Below are 20,865 nucleotides of genomic sequence, written 5' to 3'. Positions count from 1 at the left end.
TGGGTCAAACTCCTATATGGGGCCCCAGTGGCAAGTGTAGTCACAAATCGGCAGAGATCGGAGTATTTTCGGTTACATAGGGGAACAAGGCAGGGGTGCCCCCTGTCCCCATTACTGTTCGCGCTGGCAATTGAACCACTGGCCATAGTGTTGAGAGACTCTAGGAAATGGAGGGGGGTGGTTAGAGGGAGAGAGGAACATCGAGTGTCACTTTACGCAGATGACCTACTGCTATATGTGGCGGATCCTGTAGAGGGGATGACAGAGGTTATGCAGATATTGAGGGAGTTTGGAGATTTTTCGGGATATAGGCTAAATATGGGGAAGAGTGAGCTTTTCGTAGTACACCCTGGGGATCAGGGATGAACGCCCCGCCGTTAAGGCGAGTGGAAAGGAGCTTCCGATATTTGGGGATTCAGGTAGCCAGGAGCTGGGGAACTCTACACAAACTCAATCTGACGCGGCTGGTGGAGCAGATGGAGGAAGATTTCAAGAGGTGGGATATGCTGCCGCTCTCACTGGCGGGCAGAGTGCAGGCAGTAAAAATGATGGTCCTCCCAAGGTTTCTTTTTGTGTTTCAATGTCTCCCCATTTTGATCACGAAGGCCTTTTTCAAGAAAATAGACAGGAGTGTTATGAGTTTTGTGTGGGCAGGGAAGACCCCGAGGGTAAGGAGGGGGTTCCTGCAGCGCAGCAGGGACAGAGGGGGACTGGCGTTGCCGAATCTGGACGACTACTACTGGGCCGCCAATGTGGCGATGGTTTGCAAGTGGTTGAGGGAGGGACAGGGGGCGGCGTGGAAGAGGCTGGAGATGGCGTCCTGTAAAGGAACGAGCCTAAAGGCGCTGGTGACGGCACCGCTACCACTTTCCCCGAAAAGGTATACCACAAACCCAGTGGTGGTGGCAACCTTAAGGATCTGGGGGCAATGGAGGCGACACAGGGGGGTGACGGGTGCCTCGGTGTGGTCCCCGATCAGGAATAACCATAGGGTTGTCCCAGGAAGGATGGACGGAGGGTTCCAGAGCTGGCACCGGGCAGGAATTAGGAGATTGAGAGACTTGTTTATTGATGGGGAGTTTGCGAGCCTGGGAGCGCTGGAGGAAAAGTATGAGTTGCCCCCGGGGAATATCTTTAGATATATGCAAGTGAGGGCGTTTACGAGGCAACAGGTGAGGGAATTTCCGCTGCTCCCGACACAGGGGATCCAGGATAGAGTGATTTCGGGGGTATGGGTTGGGGAGGGCAAAGTGTCCGAAATATATCAGGAGATGAGAGACGAGGGGGAGGCGCTGGTAGAGGAGCTGAAAGGAAAATGGGAGGAAGAGCTAGGGGAGGAGATTGAGGAGGGGCTGTGGGCTGATGCCCTAAGTAGGGTAAATTCCTCTTCCTCGTGTGCCAGGCTTAGCCTGATACAATTCAAGGTTCTACACAGAGCACACATGACCGGAGCAAGACTGAGCAGGTTCTTCGGAGTGGAGGACAGGTGCGGGAGGTGCTTGGGAAGCCCGGCGAACCACACACATATGTTCTGGTCGTGCCCGGCACTGGATGAGTACTGGAGGGGAGTGGCAAGGGTGATTTCAAAGGTGGTGAAGGTCCGGGTCAAGCCAGGCTGGGAGTTAGCTATATCTGGGGTAGCGGAAGAGCCGGGAGTGCAGGAGGCGAAAGAGGCCGATATTCTGACCTTTGCGTCCCTGGTAGCCCGGCGAAGGATCTTACTTATGTGGAAGGAAGCGAAACCCCCCAGCGTGGAGGCCTGGATAAACGACATGGCAGGGTTCATAAAACTGGAACGGATGAAGTTTGCGTTGAGAGGATCGGTTCAGGGGTTCTCCAGGCGGTGGCAACCGTTCCTTGACTATCTCGCGGAACGTTAGGGGAAAATAGATCGTCAGCAGCAGCCCGGAGGGGGGAGGGAAGGGGAGCACTATTTCTTGTTACGTTGCTAGTTCACTATTTTATTTAAATAATGTTACTTATTATTGTGTTATTTTTTATGTTGATTTGTAAAGTGGAAAAATTGTGTTTGAAAATATATATATTTTTTTTAATTAAAAAAAAAAGTTCAGCAATGAAGTCAGAAAGCACTTCCTTCACATAAAGGTTATAACATTTATGTTATCCGCATTCTACTAGCCCAAATTCTCCATTACCCAGAAGTCTGAGTCGTCTGTTTTTTGATTGGAGATGTCAAACTCGGCAGTAATGGTTATTGGCGGCCTCCCCTCACTCTGGTCTCAGCCTCCAGCCGCTCTGCAGCACCATCTTCCCTCGGCGCTGCTCGCTCAATTAAGGTGTTCCTACAACTCTCGAGACCTCAACACTCATGTGATCATCCTGGAGCTTACTCACTGCCTTGAAATGCGGTAGTCACCCCGTCAACCGGCATGTTTGATCAACTGTTACTTCCCATTCATGGAATGCGCCAGATAACAGCGATTTTCCTGTACCCTTCTGAGTAGGATATAGTTGATCAAAAACTTTAGCTTTGTTCAAGAGGAAGCTAGCTGTGATGGGGAAATAATGGTTTCTGTGGAAGAATGAGTTGGATAATCTGAATGGCCTCTTGTATTTTGTACTTGGCTTGTGATGGAAGAGAGACATTTTGATCAAGTGGGTACACGCTTGCAGTCAGCATTATTGTTCAAAATTCCATCTATTCAATAGAATGGTTGAAGTCTGAAAATATAGGCAGCCTTCTATCATGTGACAATATACATGTGTTTTTAAATTACTAACAGGAATTAAAATCATTCAACGATAAGTCTGACTTAGAAATTCTTAAAAAAAAAACAGTGTCACGTATAAATGGCAGACAACTGCCTTCAGCTAGGACAAGGCAACATTTGATTTCCCATAATTAGAGGGTCGTTGTCCCAATTGGTCAATATGAGCAGTAAAGTGGGCAGCACAGTGGCGCAGTGCTGAGCACTGCTGCCTCATGGCGCCGAGGTCCCAGGTTCGATCCCTGGATCACTGTCCCAGAGTTTGCACATTCTCCCCGTGTTTGCGTAGGCTTCGCCCTGTAGCCATCTCAGATGGCCACCTGCAAAGGACCATGGGAATTATGCCAACCCAGGACTCAGACAGACTCAGAGCTTGTGTTTGTATTTGCAACCCAGATAGCTAGACGCGATCGAAACCCCTGCTCGAATGCATTCTAATGGCCCATTTCCCCAGAACAATAGGACTGCACTCAAGAAACCGATACAGCCACAGACTGATCGGCGCCACTTCCTTTACTAAGGGAGCCCAAACAGCCAAAGTCAATGACCGCTAAGGACACGCCCAGCCATCAAGGCACCCACCCCTTTATTGGCCAAAATCGAAGGCAGTGATCGAAACCTGTTGAATTATTGGGTCCAAGTTAAGGACCGCCCCAAAGAGTGCAAAATCCCAGAGGGATAAGAAGAGACACAGCCATGTGCTCGGTCTCTCTTGGATCCGGCCTATGCCAACCCAAGTGCAGCTTAACGAACAGACAGACAAGTTCAAGACCAACGATCGCTACCAGACGGATGAGCCCAGCAGAAACAGAGGCACTTCTTCCACCCAGCCACGCAAGATCCGGACAAAGGCCTTGTCCATCTGCATAGAGCCGATTGCCCTGAAGTTAAGTATAGATTATTGTAGTTGTTAGGTGTAGTTTAACTTGTAGTGTTTTATATTGCATGTCAAAGTAATCCTTGTGTGTAAATAAACCATCTTTGAACTTGAACTGACTAACTGGTTGTGTGGTCCTTTGATCGATATCGGTAAAGCCTTGTGGTGGTATAATTTGATACCTGGCGACTCTAAAGAGCATCATTATTAATTGGCGACATTACTCCGGTGCCGAAAGGGCAACAGCCCCCACAACCCAAAGATGTGCAGGATAGGTGGATTGGCCACGCTAAATTGCCCCTTATTTGGGAAAAAAATTGGGTACTCTGAATTTATTTTAAAATAAATATGAGCGGTAAAGGACAGGATAGGGAGTCAGAGGTAGGGAGATGGAGAGTATTCCTTACCGCTGTGCAGGAATTACCCACCAGCTGGGCTGCAAACATGCAAAACTCACAAGTGATGAAAGAGCTGAATCAAGAGCTTGACCATTGAAGCAGATAACTATCGGTTGATTTCATTTTACTATTAAAAGAGAGTCAACTATAGGCATGCAAAGCTGATAAAGCTTCCAAAATGATGTGTGGGAGTGTTAAAATCAAGCTTGCATTCTGGCTAAAGTGAAATAAAACTTGATTATAACAGGACGGGGAATATAACAAGTCTGCCTGCTAGAAGGACAGCAAACCATTAAAATAACATTTCACGTCAAGACATGCTGACACGTGAAGCACTCCCATGTCATCGCACTTCATTTTCAAGTGATAGAATTCAGGAACACTCGAGTGGTCACAATGGTCCATTAGAAGAAGCAACAATTTGTGGATTTAAAATTAAAATGGAACAGCTGGCTAAATTTAACTCTCATTTCATAATTTAAGGAACTGGATGAACATGACGATCGGCGTGCAAAAATATTTTTCAACCCTTTCCTGGACGATGCCTCTAGCTTCAATTTTAAAAGAGTCTCGTGAGAGGACATGGATCAGATCGCCGTATTATTTTCCATTACCGTCCCACAATTTAGCTAGGTCTCTGCTATCTTCTCAGAAATTAGGCGAAGACTAGCAACACATCATGTGACGAAATCTAGGCCATGCCAGTACTCTTATGAAAAGCACAGTAATGTACCAATGGTTGGAGGATCCATTTTTCTCCTCTATAAGCATTGTGCTAATCGAAGAGCAGAACAATAATTCTGAACAAGTTCCCAAGATGCCAAAAATACGGCTCTATTCATGACAATCCAGCTAGGAAGGTGGGGAGATTAAAGTATGAAAATCAGTCAAGGATGAGACCTGAATTTGAGTTTTGCAGTTCAGAATGCAATATTTTGGATGTTGAATTGGCTTATTGTCAGGTGTACCGAGGTACAGTGAAAAGTATTGTTCTGCGTGTAACTCAAGACAGTTCATTCCGTAGATGAAAAAAAAAACACACAACAGGGCAAACAAAAAATACACAATGTAAATGCATGGACGCAGGCATCGGGTGAAGCATACAGGAGTGTAGTACTACTCAGTAGAGAAGATGTGAGAAGAGATCAGATCAGTCCATAACAGGGCCGTTTAGGAGTCTGGTAACAGCGGGGAAGAAGCTGTTTTTGAATCTGTTTGGGCGTGTTCTCAGTCTTTTGTATCTCCTGCCCGATGGAAGAAGTTATTGTTGTAGTAGTTGGATCTGAAAAATGGTTATTTTATTGAATAGTTTAGTCAATGGGATGAAAATTATGCTGAGGTTCATCGTGAGGTGAAGAACAGAAGGAGAAATAGGGCAAATATTGTGACAAAAGTATGAAGGGGGAAATAAGGTCGTAACCCTTGGGAACATGGTTGTTATAAAAGAGAATTATTGGAGGTTAAATGGGAGAGCTGAGTGAATTTCTAATTTGATCAGTATCTCCATTAAGATGAGCAATAATGTTGCGATGTCTTGTCCCAAACTCCCAAAGAACATGAAAGAACAAAGACATAAAATGCATTTAAAAAAATGAACCATAACGCACGTCAACTATGCTTTTAAATGCAATTTTTCCTTGGAAATAAAATGTTCAATCTGAATGTTTTATTTATCCTACCTGGAGGTTTCTTTATTTTTACCTCTGAGGTACTTTACTACAAAATTATCTCGTCTGAAAACAAAAGGAATTGGAAGAACTTTATTCCTTCAGGAAATTGTTGAAATCTTTAAATCAGGCACTTCATCCTGGGGTCCTGCACACTCCGATGTACACATCACCTCGGTTACTAGGCAGTGATGGGCATTACTGTCTGCAAGTGTCATGAAAGGCCTCGAGCGTTCGGAAATCTCTCCACGTGGGAGGCAGTCCATCCTGAAGGAATTTTCCACAGCGCTGACAAGTTCCCTGGAATAACTTAATGTAACTTCGCAACCATGTCTGGAAGGGGGAAAAAAAATGATGAGCATCTTTTGCACCATTTTGGGTTCCTAATCTTAACATTTATCTTTCTGACAGGAGGTAAAAACAAAAATGAAGGTTTCAGTTCAATTAAAGGTTATTTTTAACCGTTTTAAAACAAGTGTAACATCTTGTGCACCATTACAACTCACTTAATCTTTCAGTTGTCAAGTTTAAAAGCACACAGAGCTAATGAAGTTATTACAAAGAGATGCATCTATATTTTTAAAACTTAGGGATATGAAAATTCATAAACCATTAAAAAATCACCATTGCAGCATTTTGAGCATGTTTACTCTTCATATTTTGTAAACGAAAGACAGTCAGAACTTGAACCTTAATAAGCTTGCGTTACCTGTTCAGAAGGCAAGGCAAAGGACACCCAACACACCTGAACTAAACAGGTGAAGAAAGTAACTGCAATATGATTGTGTAGGAAAACAGTCATCTGAGAATTGTAAATTGAGATCATCACTGTTCCCTCCAGAAGGAACCTTCTCCAGCGCATAGCTGAGCCCTCTAGATGAGGACGGTAATATTAACTGGGACAGGAGTTTTGGTGTAGCACCCTTGGTTTATCACGGAGGAAAGCAGCCAGATTGATATCCAGAAACCCCTGCGGAGTTTGGGCAACGGCAGGATTAGTGATGACAGTGATGGCTCTTCCTTCATGTCCAACCCAGGCTGCTGATGCGCACTGTCACTGCCCACATATGGCTACCCGATTATCTTGGAACCATATTCATAATGCTGATCTGTTAAAGGAACTCAAGTGTCTGAACAAGAGATCAGTTATTTAGTCTTTGCAAATGGATAGCTGAAGGTATTGCTCCATCACTTGCATCACCAATTGGTGCTGAGGATTAGCAGACAGTGTACAATGATATAGATGGACTGGTCAGATAGGCATAGCAATGACATGCAATTTGACCCTGAAAAGTTTGAAGTGATGCATTTTAGGGGGACTATCAAGACAAGGGAATAGACAATGAATGTTGGGACACTAGGTAGCACAGAGGACCAGAGGGACCTCGGGGTGCATGTCCATAGATCCCTGAAGATAGCAGGACAGTAGACAAGGTGGTTAAGATGGCATGCGAAAAGTCGACATGTGGCACAGTGGTTAGCACTGGGACTGCGACAATGAGGACCCGGGTTCGAATCCTGGCCCTGGGTCACTGTCCGTGTGGAGCTGGCACACTCTTCCCATGTCTGCGTGGGTTTCACCCCCACAACCCAAAGATGTGCAGGTTAGGTGGATTGGCCACGCTAAATTGCCCCTTAATTGGAAGAAAATAATTTTTAAAAATTAAAAAGGCACACGAGATATTTTACTTTACTAGCCGAGGCATAGAATACAAGAGCAGGGAGGTTATGATGGAGCTGTATAAAATCTCGTAAGGCAACAGCTAGAGTACTGTATGCAGTTCTAGGCATCACACAATAGGATGTGATTGCACTAGAAAGCAGAGGAGATTCACCAAGATGTTGCCTGGATTGGAGCATTTCAGCTACAAAGAGAGGCTGGTTAGGCTGAGGTCGTTTTCCTTAGCGCAGAGAAGGCTGAGGGAGGACTTCACCAAGGTGTACAAAACTATGGGGAACATAGATAGGAAGGAACTTTCACCCTAAGTAGAAGGGTCAATAACCAGAGGGCGTAGATTTAAGGTAAGGGGCAGGAGATTTAGAGGGGATTTGAGGAAACACTTTTTCACCCAGAAGCTGGTGGGAATCGGGAATTCACTGCCTGAAAGGGAAGTAGAGGCAGGAACCCTCACAACTTTTAAGAAACATTAGATGAGCACTTGAAACACCTCAGCACACAAAGCGACGGAACAAGTGCTGGAAAATGGGATTAGAATTGATATGTGTTTAATGGCTGCCGCAGACACAATGGGCCAAAGGGTTTCTTTTTGTGCCGAAGAACTATGACTCTGTGACTCTACTCCTCACTTCTACCTGTATAACCCTGTTCCACATTTCAAAATACAGCAGTCGCAAAGGTTCCAGGGCCGGGAGTTGCCATTTGAAACATTCCAACTTCTACTATGGCCCGATTCACATCCTGCATTACATTAGAAATAGCAACATCAAAGTCAGAGGAGAGACTTAAACTCGAGGGTAAGGGCAAATAGGATGGGCAATAAAAAAGCTAGCCTAGCCAGTGATGCCTGCATCTCGTGAAAGAATAAAATAAACAGTTCCACATGATAGAACTTCGGAAATCTACTAGCACAAGAAAGAACACTGTTTTCAAAAGGAATTGTCTGAATATAATTGCACATAAAGTAATGGGAAAATGAGAAACATTTGTCCTTTATCAAAGGATTGATTTATAAGTAACTGTAAATTCTTTTGCTGAAGTCTGATGACAATCACATGTCCTACAATCATCTCGTTTGTTCATTTACACAGCAAAAAGTGATTAGTAAAATGTTAGAATGCAGACATTTTCCAGTAAAATAAAGAGGAAAAATGCCAAGTTAGTTCCAAGAGAATGAATGGCCACAGCATAGAAATGCAGTCAAACTGACAGGTTAAGCAGCCGGAAAGTGAGGCAAACACAAAGCTTTGTTTGTACAAGGTTAGGAGTGTTGGTGGGTTCACTTCTTAGGCATTCAAATATGCCATTAAGGCATTGACTTTGGAAATCTGAGTTTTGTATTTTACTGGCCACTGACTGACATCGATATTGGTGCAAAGTGGAAAACATGGCGTGCCGCAAATGTTTCACATGACTGAGAGGGCAGAATGACAACAAAGTTGTCACAGCTAAAATGTACAAATCCTGCTCCGATTCAAATGTCTTGGCTGTTTATTGCTTATAAAGCTTCTTTAATTAGTTGTTGCATTTGTGGGACTCCAGCCATGTCAGTTATAATCTGAAAAAAAATATTAATAACTTGCATATCCTTCTGAAACAAGGGGTGGGATTCTCCGACCCCCCAGCGGGTTGGCGAATCGCTGGGGGGGGGGGGGGGGGTGGCGGCTTCAATCCCACCAGCCATATTCTCCGGCCCCCCGAAAATCCCATCGACGTGAATCGTGGCGCGCGCCTCGGAGAATGTAGAGGACCGGCGCGTTGCAACGGGCCACGGGGCCGCCCCAATTCTCCGGGCCGGATGGGCCGAAGTCCCATCAAACCACCTATTTAACAGTCATGCTGGTTGACGCCGGCCAGCGCGGCGGTAGGGGTCAGCGTGGGGCGGCCGTCGGACAAGTGACGGCACAGCCGCTGGTGGTGGTGGTGGGGGAGAGGGGGTTTGGGGAGGGTGCGTGATGGAGAGGGTGCGTGCCGGGGAGGAGAGGGGGGGGGGGTGATGGAGAGGGTGCGTGCCGGGGAGGAGAGGGGGGGGGGGGGGGAGAGAGAGGGCCAGTGATGGAGAGGGTGCGTGCCGGGGAGGAGGGGGGGGGGGGGCGAGTGATGGACATGGTGCGTGCCGGGGAGGGGGGGGGGGGTTTGAGGACGGTGCGTGCCAGGGAGTGGGGGGACAGTCGCGACCATGCAGCCCATGGCATCTTGTTGCGGAGGGGGGGGGGGGGGGGGTATGGGCAATGGTGACATGTCTTCTATCCCCTCCACCCCCACCCCACCCCCTGCAGACCGTTATGTTTGGTCATCGCCCGGCGATGTTGGCCGCCGTGGCGGGAGCCGCACTTCTACATGTTGCCCTGGGGGAGTTGGGGCAGGAGCGTTCCAGGGAGGTGGCGGAGGCTGCCGCAGAGGAGTGTGCTGCAGGGAGGCAGGTGGCAGCCGCCAATGCTGGAGGGCCGCCGCACGACAGGACGAGGAGGAGGAGGTGGTGGTGGTGATGCCACGGCGACGGAGACGCCCGATGAGGCCCCGTGTGTACCGGCACCGCTCATCGTATCAGGACCTCACGGACCGGACACGCAGGAGGAGACTCCGGATGAGCCGGGAAATCCTGGCACACATCTGCCACCTGATGGCACACCTGGCACCGCGTGGCACTGGGGGAGGACACCCTCTACCCGTGTCTATCAAGGTTACGGTGGCCCTGTACTTCTATGCCACGGGGTCATTCCAGGCACCCAGTGGGGACCTGTCCGGCATCTTGCAGGCAGCGGTGCACCGGTGCATCCGTGCAGTGACAGACGCCCGATATGCCATTGCGGACTGCTACATCCAGTTCCCTCTGCACCGGGCCAGCCAGGATGCCCGGGCAACGGGCTTCACTGCCGTGGCCAGGATGCCCATGGTTCAGGGGGCAATCGATGGGATGCACGTCGCCGTGTGGCCACCTGCGGATAACAGAGCCGTGTTCACGAATAGGAAGGGGACCTATTCCATGAAAATTCAGGTGGTGTGACGACCGCATGAGAATCCTGCACGTCTGCACCGCACCCGATACCCGGGCAGTGTACATGACTCATTCGCATTGGTGCAATCTTTCATCCCCACCATGTTCGAGGGACCAGGACAGATTTTTGGAGATGTGCACCCCTAGGAATTTGAAACTGCTAACCATCTCCACCTCAGCCCCGTTGACAGGGGTGTGTACAGTACTTTGCTTCCTGAAGTCAATGACCAGCTCTTTAGTTTTGCTGGCATTGAGGGAGCGATTGTTGTCGCTGCACCACTCCACTGGGTTCTCTATCTCCCTCCTGTATTCTGACTTGTCGTTATTCGAGATCCGGCCCAAAATGGTCGTATCGACAGCAAACTTGTAGATGGAGTTGGAACCAAATTTTGCCATGCAGTCGTGTGTGTACAGGGAGTAGAGTAGGGGGCTAAGTACGCAGCCTTGCGGGGCCCTGGTATTGAAGACTATTGTGGAGGAGGTGTTGTTTATTCTTACTGATTGTGGTCTGTGTCAGAAAATCAAGGATCCAGTTGTAGAGTGAGGAGCCAAGTCCTAGGTTTTGGAGCTTTGATATGAACTTGGCTGGGATTATGGTGTTGAAGGCGGAGCTGTAGTCAATAAATTGGAGTCTGATGTAGGAGTCCTTGTTGACGGGATGCTCTAGGGATCAGTGTAGGGCCAGGGAAATGGTGTCTGCTGTGGACCGATTGCGACGGTATGCAAATTGCAGTGGATCAAGGCGTACTGGGAGTATGGAGGTGATGCACTTCATGATCAACCTCTCGAAGCACTTCATTCCGACTGAAGTCAGGGCCACCGGACGGTAGTCATTGAGGCACGATGCCTGGTTCACCAGTATGACGGTGGTCTTCTTGAAGCAGGTGGGGACCTCGGAGTGGAGTAGGGACAGGTTAAAGATGTCGCGAACACCTCTGCCAGCTGGTCCGCACAGGCTCCGAGTGCACGACCAGGGATCCCGTCCGGGCCCGTCGCCTTCGAGGGTTCACTTTCAGGAAGGCCGATCTGACTTCGGAAGCTGTGATGGTGGGTATGGGTGAATTATGGGCTGCTGGGGCACTCGCCAGCGGATTGTTGGTTACCTGCTCGAACCGAGCATCGAATGCATTGAGTTTTTGGCGCCGGGTTTGGGCTATCGTGCCGATTCACAGAGAATCCCGCCCAAGATGTTAGTAAAATGTTACATTTCAGTAAAGCTCTTAGGGATCCGATTGGTGAATGAGTGACCTGGATTACTGTCTTAATCTTGCAGATTACATTATTATTAAATGTGATACCACTGAAATAAAAACTGCATGAAAGAAATTATCTCTTCTTTTCAGATAAATCAAACTTAAACCCAATATTAACCCTCAGTCATTAGTATTGGAGGAAAGTAACTTGTCTGGTGCCCCTCCTTCCGCACCCTACACACACTCACTATTACAAATTTAACATATCCAGTGGCCAGAATTTTCAAAGTTCGTTATTAAATTGACTGGGTGAAGACTCAGATTTCATAGGTCATTGATAACATTTTAAAGATTCTTCCACCTTTTCCGTAAATAAGATCACTCCCTTAATTTCTGCATTCAGACTCCATGCTCCAAGATGAATGGTAGCAGCAGCAGATATGGAAACTCCTCTGCACTTCTCTTCAGAGGAGGTAAGCTATTGACGGGCAGGGTGACCCAAAGAGGAGAAAAGCACTTCCTTAAATCTGGGAAATGGCATGAGACTTCTGTAATAGCCCTCACGGGGTCTATGGGGTGGGAATGCTCATCTTCCGCGTGGTCCTTGCGGAGTACGAGCTCCCCCGCTAGAGGTGGGGAATCTCTATTAAACCTCTGTATAAAAGGTCAGCCAGTAAGGGACCGAGCGAAACAGGAACCCGGTAGGGATCCCCCCGGGCAGCGTAAATATCACGTTGTAAATAAAACTACGTGTCTCTATTTTACTCGGTGTGGATTCCCCGTGCCCTTGGTAAAACTTGATCCTTCAGAAATTCTTGGAGCTATCTAATTTCAAAAGAAGAATGTGCGGCATGGCAGGGTGGGTTCAGTCAGGCATGTGGCCCAGCAAGAACACCTTTAGATGATTTTAGAGCTGTTTGTTAGTGGCTGCTCTGCTCAGTAGGATGCAGACTAGAAATAATGGTTCTGGTGAGACGCTGTCGGTATATCCAGAGTAATATCCCTGCACTTCTTTCATATACAATGAGGTAACATGGACTTGACAGAAACTGGCACTGATTCTCTGATCCAACAAAGAGGTACTTCATAAATTCAGACAATGAATGGGTCTCTGATTAAAACAGATCTTTTAAAACTTCCCAGTTTTGGGGAAAGCATTTAATTCCTCCAAGTTATTTTGACTCAATGAGTCTTGCAACAATATCAATCATACATTTTTATCCCGAGTAAAATCATCAAGAACTAACATTGTACATAGTCAAGGATGGATGAGCAATTAGAGAAATATTTTTGCTACCGATGCACTGATTGTGGTGATCATCGAGCTTCTCCTCTCCTTTAACTGTTCAATTAAGATGTCAAAAAGCGGTCATGAAGAGCAATAGACACGGATAGTTTTCATAAAGAACTCAAATACCAAATAACCAGTTTTCGGAAAGTAAAAAAAATAATTAGTACTTACTGTTTTGTGCAGGCAGCCACTTACAACCAGCACTATTTTCTTTCATCAGCTATTGGAGCTGCTCATCGCAAGCATTCTCTTGTATTGGAAGGGCAAGGTGATGGCAGTTGATTCTCTACGAACATTGTCAAAACCACTGTACAATCAGCCAGTAACAACATACAATTTAAGTGGGCCTATTACGGAGAGAAGTCTGGCTGTAATAATCGATCTCTGCCTTCCCATGTCACTTTACTGTGATTGTCCTGCAATTTGCTGTACAAGGGAGATGACTTGACGAAACTTGGACACGCATGGGATGTGAACTTGCTACCTGTTAACTGGAATCCAGTACCTAACTGTGGGGAGATACAAACCTGCTTACAATGGGACCCATTAGATGCTGAAAATTTTAACATTTGCTGTTTGTCACCTTGCTAGGGGACTCGCTTTAAAGTGTAAATGGAGGTTTGGAGATCCGCAGCTCACTTCAGATTGTGCACCACTCACCATGAAAGACCTGACAACGACATCTGGCATCTGAGGCAGCTGGTAATGCAGCAATGCTGTTGTGGCATGGTCTGTCACCTGATAGAGAACAAAAAGCAGCAATGAGAAAGCAGGGCTCTTGGCAACAACACACAACTATTCAGAGTTTCATAGACGAGCACGTTAAGACAATACTAGAATTAAGTGTGCGCATTCCACAAGATTCTAAATAGAGACGTTTATACAGATCTACCAGGCTAACCAATCAAATGCAAAATCAGTTTAAACCCCTCAACAATTTAATTTCCTGGAAAAAAAGAACTTTTTTTGCCACTGGATTTCCGGTTTCTTTTTTTAAAAAAAATATTTTTATTCGTCATATTTTCATCATTTTCACCATACAAAGGAGAAACAGAAACAAATCCCCAACAATACTTGCACATTCTCCCCGTGTCTGCGTGGGTCTAACCCCCACAACCCAAAGATGTGCAGGGTAGGCGGATTGGCCAAGCTGATTTGCCCCTTAATTGGAAAAAAATAATTGGGTTCTCTAAATTAAAAGAAAACAATATTTAAAAAAACAGACACCCCAAGCCCACACCCCTTCCCTCCCCCCTCAACATTCAACGCCAACCAACCAACCAACCGAAAGTGCACAATAAATAAGGCCCAAAAATTGTAGAACCCCTCCAACTTCACCTTCTCCAGGATCAAAACCTACAGCAGGTCCCCCTGCCACGCCGAGACACAGGGTGGAGATTCTGACCCCGATAGTACCCGCCTACGAGTGATCAGCGAGGCGAATGCTAAAACCTTTGCCCTCGCCTCCACCTGCAACTCTGGTCGGTCCGACACCCCGAAAATGGCTTCTAGAGGTGCGGGTTCCACATCCGTATACAAGACCCTGAGGTTGTGCCAAATAACTTCCGCCAAAACCTTTCCAGCTTAGGACAGGACCAAAACATATGGATGTGGTTCGTGGGGCCCCTCCCACATCGCTCACAGATATCCTCCACTCCCTCAAACAGATGGTTCATCCTCAATTTTGTGAGGTACGCCCTAAGCACAACTTTCAACTACGTGAGCCCCAGCCTTGCACACGAGGTTGAGATATTTACCTTTTGCAGCACTTCACACCATACCACAGTGCATCTATCACTCCCCCCCGCTCCTCCTCCCACTTTGCCTTAATCCCCTCCATACACCCTTTCCTCCTCCAGGATCCTCTCATCGATCGCCGAAATAACCCTCCTCTCCAGCCGTTCCCCTGACAGCACCAGCAACGAGGAGGCCGGCGCTATCGAGAAGGTTGGGAAAACCTTCCTTGCAAAATTTCAAACTTGCATGTACCTAAACCATTCCCCCTGCACCAATCCATACCGCTCCCCCAACTCCCCCAAACTCGCAAATCGAGTTCCCCAAGAAACAAGTCCTTCATTTCCTTGTTCTCCCTCTCGTCCCAACTCCGAAACCTCACATCCATCCTCCCTGGCTTGAACCCATGATTCCCCATAATCGGCACCCCCACTGACCCGGTCACCAACTTAAAATGTTGCCTAAACTGCCTCCAGATCTTTAAAGTGGTCACCACCACCGGACTCTCACTATTTTCCCGGAACCATGGGAGCAGAGCCGATGCAGTCAGTGGCAACCCTGAACCCCTGCACGAGCCCTCCCTTATCTTAACCCATTGGGCCTTCCCCTCCTTGCTCCAGCCCCGTACCTTCTCCACAATCACCGCCCAACAGTAATACAGTAATTTGGGAGGCCTAGCCCCATTACCTGTCACCATCTCTGCAAGACCACCCTCCTCAGCCCGCCAAAGAGAGAGGGAGATTGTCCCACCTTGACAAATCAGCTTTCACCTTCCTCACCAGACTAGTAAAATTGTACCTTCGGAGCCCACCCCAGTCCCCAGCCACCTGCACCTGAAGTGGGTTGCTGCCAGACAAAATTGCAGCGCACAGCCCCCCCCCCCCTTCCCCCACCCGGCTGGGAGACCATGAGCATCGCTCTTGCCTAGGTTCAATGTATACCCAGAGAACGTCCCAAAGCTTTGAAGCAGCTCCATTACACTCCCCACCGACGTGCTTGGTTCCGAAATGTACAGAACAGATCATCGGCACGTACGGATACCCCATGGTCCACCACCCTCCTATCCCCTTCCACAACCCGAGCTCCTTAGCGCGATGGCCAAAGGTTCAGTGGAAACAACAGGAGAGACAAAGGACACCCCTGCCTCGTACCCTGGCGCAGAGCAAAGTACCCCAAATCCATATTATTAATGCTAACGCTTGCCATCGGCTCCTTGTACAACAGCCATACCCTTGCCGCGAGCCTCGGCCCAATTCCAAATATCGCCATAAAATAACCCCACTCTACCCAATCAAACGCCTCCTCTGTGTCCAGTGCCATCACCATCTACATCTCCTTTCCATCCGCTGGAGACAGGATCACATTCAGCAACCTCCTTACGCTCAAAAACTGCCTTCCCTTCACGAACCCGATCTGATCCTCCCCAATCACCTTTGGGAAGCACCCCTCCAGCCTTGCCCCCGACGCTTTTGCCAATACCGTGGCATCTACATTCAATAGGGATATGGGCCTATATGACCCACACTCCACTGGGTCCTTCTCCTTCTTTAGCAGCACGAAAATCAAAGCTTGCCCCATCGTCTGTGGCAAGACACCACTGCCTATCGTATCCTCGAACATTCCCAACAACAGTGGCGCCAGTTCAGCCTTAAATTTCTTATAGAATTCAACTGGGAACTAGTCAGGTCCCACCGCCTTCCCTGCTGCATCCTCACAATCACCTTCTGCTCCCCCACCAGTCCCTCAAAGCCTGCTCTGTCCTCTTCGCCCAACCTTGGGTACTCCAACCCGTCCAAGGACTCCCTCATTTCTCATTCCTACCCCGGTGGCTCCGACCTATATAACTTCTAATAAAAACTCTTCAAATACCTTATTGATCTGCTGCGGCTACCACCGGCCTCCCCATCTCATCCTGTACTTGAACCATTTCCCTTGCCATCGCCTGCCTCTGAAGCTGGCCAGCCAACATATGCCCTGGCTTCTCCCCGTGCTCATAGACTGCCCCCCTCACCCTTCCCAACTGATGCACCGCTTTCCCTGTGGACAACTGGTCGCACTTCGCCTGAAGCTCCTTCCTCTTGGCCAAGAGGGCCGGGTCCAGGCCCTCCATGTACCTCCTATTCACCTCCAGCATCTCCTCTATCATTTTTTGGCGCTCCTCTCTCTCCTCCTTGTCCACCATAATCTTGAATGAAATCACCTACCCCTCACTACTGCCTTCAGAGCCTTCCAAACCACCGACTGCAAAACTTCCCCCGTGCAATTAAACCCTCATATTCCCCGATCACCTCCCTGAACTTATCTCCTTCTCAAAAACCATATCCACCCAATGCGACGCATGGTCCGAAATCAATATCGCTGAGTACTCCAATCCTTTGGCCCCAGCCAATAACATCTCCCCCACCATGAAAAATTCTATTCTCAAGTACGCTTTAACTACCAGGGAGAAAAACAATACTCCCATTCCCTCGGATACACGAACCTCCACGGGTTCACAGTAGCACAGTGGGTATCATCTTGTTTGCATTCGGCCTGAGCAACCAATGAGCTCTGTTCAGCTCATATCGGGAGGGTTCTTTTCCCTCCCCCAACAACTCCGCCAACATCTTCGCGAAGTACTCCGTCGGCCTCGGGCTCTCCAGCCCATCGGGCAAGCCCACAATTCTTAAATTCTGCCGCCCGCCGCCTCGACCTATTCTCCATGTCTTCCACCTTGGTCCCGAGTCCTTTGTTGGCCTCCACCACCCTCCGCAGCTCCTCACCCTTTGAGATGAACTGGTCATTGTGCTGCAACAGGGTCTCCTCCACCCCTTCAACATCTCTCCTTGCGCCTGTTCCTCGGACGGTGTCTTAAACACCTTCGCCTTCACCGGGCCCATCGCCTCCTTCAGCCACTCCTTCATCGCAGCCATCATCTCCTTACGCATCACCTCCATATGCTTTCCGAACTGCCTTTCAAATTCTCCGGCCCTCATCTTGGTCAGAGTCTTCACTGTGAAGGGCGGGGAGCAATCCAGCCTCCGCCATCTTTCCTGCTGCCGGGCTGACCCGTTTGCTCGACGGCAAACTTTTGCTCACCCCCTTTTTCCCCAGAGGCTGTCTTCTGGGTCTTCGGCATTCCCCACCTTCCTTATTCCTTCCTGCACCAGCTTGTTCAAAATCTGCCCCTGGAACCGCGCATTAAACTCCAAAAACCAGAGCCTTGCGCAAGAGCTAGACTACGAGTGATCTCCATGCCGCCACTGGAACCCCCCGAATTTCCAGTTTCTTCATTTATTGGGAATACATATATTGTTAAAATGCGTTTGTGATCAAAAGAATTGATCAAAATGAACATATTATTCTGGCAAACGCTACCAAAAATAAATCATAATATTAGCTTTTCTAATATTTGCTTTTCAGCAGATTATATTTTAAATTTGTTTTTGTTACTTGTGATGACCCCCATGAGGTGAGGACCACAGGGGATCAATAATAGATCACCCATGGGGCTTGTGGAGTATGAGCCTCCCTGGTAACACCCAGGCGGAGTCTCGAGCTTACTCAAAACATCTTGTTGAGAACTTAGAAGAGAGGAGGTTGACTGCTAACATTGTCGAGACAATATAATTGCTTGCTTTTATGTCTTTCGGGACTTGTGGGAGGACCAGGCACCTTTTTGAAAAAAATACATACTACGGCATTACTGGTAGAATTTTTTACACTGTTGTCCTTTCTTTTGTCAACATCGTGGTGGTGTACAATGGTTGGAGTGTATTCTGTAGTTGACATGTTATGATATGAATAAGAATCTCCACCAGAGTACTTACTGTTCAGTCGTGCTGTTTCTGGTGTTGATGTAGGATGGACACATGAGAAAATGAATTTTGTACGCAAGTTATACACGAGGTGGTCACTGTGTGCAGTTGTTAAAAACACTATTTATTTGAACCACCATCAGGAGAATGGGCGGCTCGGTAGCACAGTGATTAGCACTGTTGCTTCACAGTGCCAGGGAACCGGGATCGATTCCCGGCTTGGGTCACTGTCTGTGGGGCGTCTGCACATTCTACCCGTGCCTGCGTGGGTTTCCTCCGGGTGCTCCGGTTTCCTCCCACAAGTCCCGAAAGACATGCTTGTTGGGTGAATTGGACATTCTGAATTCTCCCTCCGTGTACCCGAACAGGCGATGGAGTGTGGCAACTAGGGGATTTTCACAGTAACTTCATTGCAGTGTTAATGTAAGCTTACTTGTGATGTTATCGCTCAGGAATGGACCACTACATTTTGGGCATCCAGGATCAGGGTCAAACATTAAAATACATAATAAAGCTGCCTGTTCTGCCCAGTGTATCTCTGTCTGAACCTTAAATGGGATTTTTCTACTGCACCACTGTGACACTTTCATTCTCACTTTAGCCATCCTGATACTTGGACTTAAGTCAATTAAACAGTGTTGAATTAAGGAAGTTTTGTGCTGTCACTCCCGCTGTCTGGGATGGACTCTAAACCCAATTTCCAGAAGTGAATAGCTACTATATAATACTACACTGGTCATCTACTCCCTTGTCCAAAGCCTTTCTCACACTATGTGAATCATAGAATCCCTACAGTGCAGAAGGAGGCCATTCAGCCCATCGAGTCTGTACCGGGGCTAGGAAAGGGCACTCTATTTAAGGTCACGCTTCCACCCGATCCCATAGCACAGTAACCCTATCTATCCTTTTGGACACTAAGGGGCAATTTAGCATGGTCAATCTATCTAACCTGCACATCTTTGGACGGTGGAAGGAAACCGGAGCACCCGGAGGAAACCCACGCACACACGGAAAGTGCAAACTCCACGCGGACAAGTCACCCGAGGCCAGAATTCAACCCGGGACCCTGGAGCTGTAAGGCACCAGTAAAGATATTTGTAAAGATTTGCAAGGTGATATTTGTAAAAAAAAAAAAACCAGAACAAAGCTGCTTTGTGAAGCTATTCTGAAATTTGCCCATTTTCTGCTAAATCTAGCAAACTGTGGTTTAGAGTCAGGACCTTTCAGTAGACAGCTCAGAGACAAATATCTGTTCACAGTTGGAAAAGTTAGTTTTGATCCCAGCATGGGTATTGCCACAATGAATGTTTGATTTCACTCTTTCAATTTCCAATGAATTTCTTTCATTAAAATAATTCTTTGTAAATGCTCCTCTGACCCCATCTTGCATCCACGTGAAGCGTCATGAAAGGGAATTTGCCTAAAATGAGAAAATTGGACAGATTCATGCGCATATGTTGCCTGCCTGTAAATTGCAATTAATGAGGCTCTGCGCACCAGATAAAAGCAGCTCTGGAGCAAGTGGACAGAGGGGAACATATGACAAACTGAGAACCACATGCTCTTAAAACAGAACAAAGCTGCTTCTGAAAGATCAAAAATGTGACCGAAATCCACAGAGATGGGAATAATCCTCGCTGAGAAACTACTAGAAGAACAAAATATGAAGCTTGGGGACAGATGGAGAACAGAATTATTTGAACAATAACGCCTTTAGCAAAAATGATCCATTTCTTGTTCGAGTTCTGGCTTACAGCCCTCATTTACCACTTTACAAAATGTTAATCAGAAGAGTCCTGGCTCTCTGCAGGAGATGACTTGCTCCCCCTCAGACATGCATGCACACAGACAAACTTACAGCCAACATATGTCACACCAATGAAAAACTGCTGGCGAAGCTAAACAAAAAAATATTTTATCTATTATGATCTTAAGTATCCATTAAACGGGGTTTTGTAGATCTGGAGGGAAGGAGTAGGATAAAATGGAACAAGGTGACAAGATTAGAAAGGATTCTAACATGTAATCAATCAGTGATCCAGTCAGGGATACACATTGTGTACCCACTTAATTTCTGGAGACAACTGTATGTTCATTTCTGAGCCATTGGCAACAGTACCGTATACGCTTTTCAGTGAGGACTATGTGGAACTTCCAGTCCCCTTATTACCACTGCTAATTGTTTGGGTTCATCTCCCCTCAGCACCAATTTAAATCCCAACACTCTTCTTCTCTTGGCATTACTTCCCAAGTTCCTCTTTCTAATGAAAGGGATTCCAATCCCTGTACGTTGTGAGAACACAAAGTTCCCCATTCACTATGCAGCAGGAGAAATCGGGCAGGAGTGAGAAATGAGGTAGGAGGAAAGGATGGCAACAAAGGGAAGAAAGAAAAGGGAAAATGGATGAGTGAGAAAGCCATAAAAGAAAGGACAGTCGTTGAGCATGGCTTTGGTGAATGGAGGGACACAGGAAGCTGGGAACGATGTATGGGTTGCAGAGGA

The 20,865-nt window shown here is 47.4% G+C and overlaps 1 protein-coding gene across 3 annotated transcripts in view; it reads right to left on the bottom strand.

Annotated features, from left to right (window-relative positions):
- Window positions 1-5,668: 5,668 nt before the first annotated feature.
- med27 (mediator complex subunit 27) overlaps window positions 5,669-20,865 on the bottom strand; it is a 287,097-nt gene continuing 271,900 nt past the window's right edge. For all 3 annotated transcript variants that reach the window (XM_072488608.1, XM_072488607.1, XM_072488606.1), the window contains 2 exons: window positions 13,492-13,569; window positions 5,669-6,004 (listed from right to left, as the gene is read on the bottom strand). In XM_072488608.1, the coding sequence (XP_072344709.1) occupies window positions 5,870-6,004; window positions 13,492-13,569 (213 nt within the window). In that variant the 3' untranslated portion in view covers window positions 5,669-5,869. The remainder of the gene's footprint in view (window positions 6,005-13,491; window positions 13,570-20,865) is intronic.

This window comes from Scyliorhinus torazame, chromosome 22 (genome assembly GCF_047496885.1).
Source record: "Scyliorhinus torazame isolate Kashiwa2021f chromosome 22, sScyTor2.1, whole genome shotgun sequence".
In the NCBI taxonomy this organism is placed as follows: domain Eukaryota; kingdom Metazoa; phylum Chordata; class Chondrichthyes; order Carcharhiniformes; family Scyliorhinidae; genus Scyliorhinus; species Scyliorhinus torazame.
This window is presented reverse-complemented; position numbering and strand designations above follow the sequence as displayed.